This window comes from Carlito syrichta, unplaced genomic scaffold (assembly GCF_000164805.1).
Source record: "Carlito syrichta isolate Samal-C Ts95f unplaced genomic scaffold, Tarsius_syrichta-2.0.1 Scaffold308804, whole genome shotgun sequence".
Classification (NCBI taxonomy): domain Eukaryota; kingdom Metazoa; phylum Chordata; class Mammalia; order Primates; family Tarsiidae; genus Carlito; species Carlito syrichta.
The window spans coordinates 644,440-649,855 of NW_007252900.1; the positions used below are offsets into that span (position 1 = coordinate 644,440).

Here is a 5,416-nt window from a genome sequence, read left to right on the forward strand (position 1 = left end):
CAGGCAATCCATTCACCTCAGCCTCCCAAGGCGTGGGATTACAGGCTGAGCCACTGAGCCCGGCTGGAAACTTCTTTTTTGAAATGAGGTATTTGGTTTCGTGTCTCAAACAGTAAAGGTTTGGGCAAACTGCAAAAATGGTCTAGCAAGTATGAAAATGAACGGAAATACATTAAAACATAAAACAGAAACAGGATCTGCCAATATGCTGCTGTGACACCCTGAGAATCTTTACTGTTGGCAAAATAAATCCACCCATGTTGCATCTCTAAAGCAAAACCCAGCATGATTTTTTCTTAGGGCACACATTTCTATTCAGAAAAGACAGAGAGAATGAAGAAGTGAGTGAAGATGAGAAAGGTATAGAGATGAAGATCATTCTTCTTGCCCCTTTACCCACCCTGGTCAAAAATACTTACTAATGGAACACTATTTCCCTTGCTTTCCGATTGGAAAAACTCTTAGAATTATGGCAACAACAGCATTTACAAGTGAATTTATGTAAGACTGTTGTAAAGGCTCCAAATACCATATAACATCTTGAGAAAACAGTTGAGTATTTCACATAAAAAACTGAACAATCAGGTTAGCCAGACCCAAAATGATGATGAAAACGTGAAAGATTAATTTGGGCCACGTCAGACGGTCTTCTTGGTGGAGGGAAATTATATAGATGAGAGATGGATATATGAATACAAAGGCCAGGCCACATGCTGCTCCTGAATATCTGCAAAATAAAAGCTTTGGGGGTTAACATTCCTCTTGTACTTTGCTTTTGGTGATTTACAATTAAAGTAAATAAATCTTAAATCTGCCTCAGTCTGATAGTGCAACAACATTATTTTTGATTCATTTCTTGCTGACATAAAACATTTGGGCTTAGCCGGGCTCGGTGGCTCAGCCTGTAATCCCGCACCTTTGGGAGGCTGAGGTGAGTGGATTGCCTGAGCCCGCGGGTTCGAGACCTGCCTGGGCAGCGAGACCTCATCTCTACAATAAATCAAAAAATCAGCCGGGCGTGGTAGCACATGCCTGTAATTCCAGCTACTCAGAAGGCTGAGGAGGAAGGATCGCCAGAGCCCAGCAGGTCGAGGCTGCGGTGGCCGGGAGCGGCCACTGCACTCCAGTCTGGGCGACAGAGTGAGATTCCGACTCAAAACAAAACAAAACAACAACAACAACAACAAAAAAAAACAACATTTGGGCTTAAAGCTTATTTTACTTGCGAGGTTAATATAAAATATTATTTCCTGCTCATCTTTATAGTACCTGCTTGACAAAGACCTTTTATCCATCCTTCAAATCTCCATAGTTTCTCTGGCATTCGGAGTTTCTGAGGGACTGTTAGCAACTGTTTAAGAATGAGAAGAGAAGCCGGGCTTGGTGGCTCAGCCTGTAATCCCACGCCTTTGGGAGGCTGAGGTGAGTGGATTGCCTGAGCCCGCAGGTTTGAGACCCGCCTGGGCAGGCGAGACCTCATCTCTACAATAAAATCCAAAAATTAGCCGGGCATGGTAGCGCGCGCCTGCAATTCCGGCTACTCGGAAGGCTGAGGCGGAAGGATTGCCGGAGCCCAGCAGGTCAAGGCTGCGGTGGCCGGGAGCGGCCACTCCACTCCAGTCTGGGCAACAGAGTGAGACTCCAACTCAAAAAAAAAAAAAGAATGAGAAGAGATAGGCTGGGTGTGGTGGTTCACATCTGTAATCCCAGCACTTTGGGAGGCAGAGGAGAGAGGATTGCCTGAGCCCAGAGTTCGAGATCAGCCTGGACAACATGGCGAGACCTCATTGTTACAATAAATAATAATAATAATAAAATCAGTTGTGTGTAGTAGCACACGCTTGTAGTTCAGCTACTTGGAAGGTGGAAGGATTGCCTGAGTCTAGCAGGTCGGGGCTGTGGTGGCCATGATCACGCCACTGCACCAGTGCACTCTAGCCTGAGGGACAGAGTGAGACTCCAACTGAAAGAAAGAAAGAAAGGAAGAAAGAAAGGAAGAAGGAAGGAAGAAAGGAAAGAAAGAAAGAAGGGAAGGAAGAAAGGAAAGAAAGAAAGAAGGAAAGAAAGAAGGAAAGAAGGAAAGAAGGAAAGAAAGAAAGAAGGAAAGAAAGGAGGAAAGAAGGAAGAAAGGAAAGAAGGAAAGAAAGAAGGAAAGAAGGAAGGAAGGAAGGAAAGAAGGAAAGAAGGAAAGAAAGAAGGAAAGAAGGAAAGAAGGAAGGAAGGAAGGAAGGAAGGAAGGAAGGAAAGAAGGAAAGAAGGAAAGAAGGAAAGAAAGAAGGAAAGAAGGAAGGAAAGGAAAGAAGGAAAGAAAGAAAGAAAGAAAGAAGGAAAGAAAGGAGGAAAGAAGGAAAGAAGGAAAGAAAGAAAGAAAGAAGGAAAGAAGGAAAGGAAAGAAAGAAAGAAAGAAGGAAGGAAAGAAAGAAAGAGGGAAAGAAGGAAAGAAGGAAGGAAAGAAAGAAGGAAGGAAAGAAGGAAAGAAGGAAGGAAAGAAAGAAGGAAGGAAAGAAGGAAAGAAGGAAAGAAGGAAGGAAAGAAAGAAGGAAGGAAAGAAGGAAGGAAAGAAAGAAGGAAAGAAAGGAGGAAAGAAGGAAAGGAGGAAAGAAGGAAGGAAAGAAGGAAAGAAAGAAAGAAAGAAAGAAGGAAAGAAAGAAGGAAGGAAAGAAGGAAAGAAGGAAGGAAAGAAAGAAAGAAAGAAGGAAGGAAAGAAAGAAAGTAAGAAAGAAGGAATTAGAACAGATAAATGAATGCCTCTGTGGCATTCTGCATAATTATCGAAGAATAAAAATACTTAAACATGAGACTGTGATAGAGAAACATGCATTTTGTTCTCCTTTTCCCTATACTTGGATCTTCTTTTTTTTTTGAGTCAGGGTCTCACTCTGTCACCCACACTGGAATACAGTGGCATGATCGTGGCTCACTGCAACCTCAACCTCCTGGGCTCAGGCAGTCCTTCTGCCTCAGTCTTCCAAGTAGCTGGAACTACAGAGGTGCACCACATCTGGCTAATTTAAAAAATTTTAATTTTTGTAGAGATGAGGTCTTGTTAAGTTGTCTAGGCTGGTCTCAAGTTCCTGGGTTTATGCAATCCTTTCTCTTTGGCCTCCCAAAGTGCTGGAATTACAGGCATGAGCGACTGTGCCGGGCCTGGGTTTTCTTGAGGAATGGCTTAATAGGAACTTGTAAGTCAATTATATTCACCAAGCATCAGGCTAACAATCTCCCTTCTCTTTTCTTGTTACTTTCTTAGGTAAGGGTCTTCAAAAAAGTGACTCATTCCTGCTGTATGTATTAAGAAAAATCACTCACTCTAAACCCTGGTTCCCCACGAGAATCTGAGGTTACAACCTTATTCCCACTTCACCCAATCTGTCACAACATTTTTAGGGAAAGGATATTAAGGACAGAGCCATCTGGGATCTACACTCTTACTTTCTGACTGTAATTGACACTGAAATGTATTCCTGAATGGAAATGGAAAGGAAATGGGAATATAGCTTTGATATAAAAAAGACCTCCCAGATACCCCTAAGAAGATGTATGTATTAAAAATAACTTCTTATTTTGGATAAATAGAGAGGAAATACAGTGGAAAATAATGAGTAAAAAAAGAGAAAGGTACCTGAAACTAAGGGATAATGGGGCTTCTAGAGTCAGTTCTCCACCAGGAATAAACAGAAATGGAAGCTAATGAGCACTTTAACTGATACTAGGGAACTACATTTGAATGCTACCAGTTTTAAATACCCACAGAAAATTAATAAAATTAAGTTAAAACAACAATAACAGAAAAAGCCTAAAAATAAAGACCAATATGTGAAGGCGCACAATCCCCATACAGGCAGTACCTTATGATCCCTCCTATGTTTGGGTAGAAACAGGCCATGATCACTCCAGCTCCCACAATGATTAGATTAAGAATTAGCACGTGGAAGATGCTAGAAGTTGAAAAAAGTTTGGAGAAAAGAAAAAATATAAAAATAGGCAAATTATAACCACTCAATGTGAATAAAGTTCATTCTTAATATCTTAAAATGAAAATGTATTAAGCTTGATAAAATCACAGAAAAAATAAAAGGTGACAGTAGTACTCAATGTTGGTAATCAGACAGTGAAACTGGTCACTTTGGGAAATTATATAAATGGGCTAAATACAAACTGGTAGGGTGTATCAGAGTTCACATTCCGTGTTCTATAATTCCATTGGAATATCTTGAAAAGATAATCAAAATCATTGAAAAGCTATTAATATAATGATATTTATAAAAACAGAAGAATCCTAGATATAGCAAGGCAAAAATTTACTTGACAGAGTATACTAAAAATTATTTAAAATAACATTATTGGCTGGGCTCAGTGGCTCAGCCTGTAATCCCGCGCCTTGGGAGGCCGAGGTGAGTGGATTGCCTGAGCCCGTGGGTTCGAGACCAGCCTGGGCAACTTGATGAGAACTCATCTCTACAATAAATCAAAAAATCAGCCGGGCTTGGTAGCGCACGCCTGTAATTCCAGCTATTAGGAAGGCTGAGGCGGAAGGATCGCTGGAGCCCAGCAGGTCAGGGCTGTGGTGGCCGGGAGCGGCCACTGCATTCCAGTCTGGGCGACAGTGAGACTCCAACTCAAAAAAAGAAAAAAAAAAAGAAAACATTATCACCTAGATAAGTAAAAAACTAACTAGGCAATTTAGAAAAATGCTAGCTATTTTTCACTACACAAGAAAATTTCAAAATATTTGAAAAAATATCAGAAGGATAGCCACTGAAAATACAGTAGTGATTGCATTGTGGTTTGGAATTTTGGATAAAATTTCCCCTTTTCTATAGTAACCAACCTTTTGTAAAGTGTTTGCTTATTTTACTGTTATAGTAAAACAAAATTATTAAGGGAAAGGTAAAATGGGCAGGTTTTCCTTTTTCAGACATAACCACTTAAAGCTACTCATGGCCAGGCACGGTGGCTCATGCCTATAACCCCAGCACTTTCGGAGGCTGAGATGAGAGGACTGCCTGAGCCCACGTGTTCAAGACCAGCCTGGGCAACTTGGCGAGACATCATCTCTACAATAGATCAAAAAAAGTTAGCTAGGTGTGGTGGCACGTGCCTGTGGTTCCAGCTACTTGGAGGGCCAAGGCAGAAGGATCGCCAGAGTCTAACAGGTCAAGGCTGGGCTGGCAGTGAGTGTGCCACTGGGCAACAGAGTGAGACTCCAACTCAAAAAACAAAAACAAAAAAACTCACTATTTACCATGAATAAGGTATTTACTAAATACCTTAACTGGATATTAACAAGTCAAAGTTTGGGAATCAATTTTAGACACAATAATAATGTAGATGATACTTATTATTTTTATTTTTATTTTTTTGAGTTGGAGTCTGTCGCCCAGACTGGAGTGCAGTGGCCGCTCCCAGCCACCGC

The 5,416-nt window shown here is 41.2% G+C and overlaps 1 protein-coding gene across 2 annotated transcripts in view; it reads right to left on the reverse strand.

The window, feature by feature from the left end:
• The window catches only part of SLC38A9 (solute carrier family 38 member 9), a 100,200-nt gene that overhangs the window by 425 nt on the left and 94,359 nt on the right, over positions 1 to 5,416 (reverse strand). For both annotated transcript variants that reach the window (XM_008065792.2, XM_021716396.1), the window contains 2 exons: positions 3,849 to 3,938; positions 65 to 727 (listed from right to left, as the gene is read on the reverse strand). In XM_008065792.2, coding sequence (XP_008063983.1) covers positions 562 to 727; positions 3,849 to 3,938 — 256 coding nt within the window. In that variant the 3' untranslated portion in view covers positions 65 to 561. The remainder of the gene's footprint in view (positions 1 to 64; positions 728 to 3,848; positions 3,939 to 5,416) is intronic.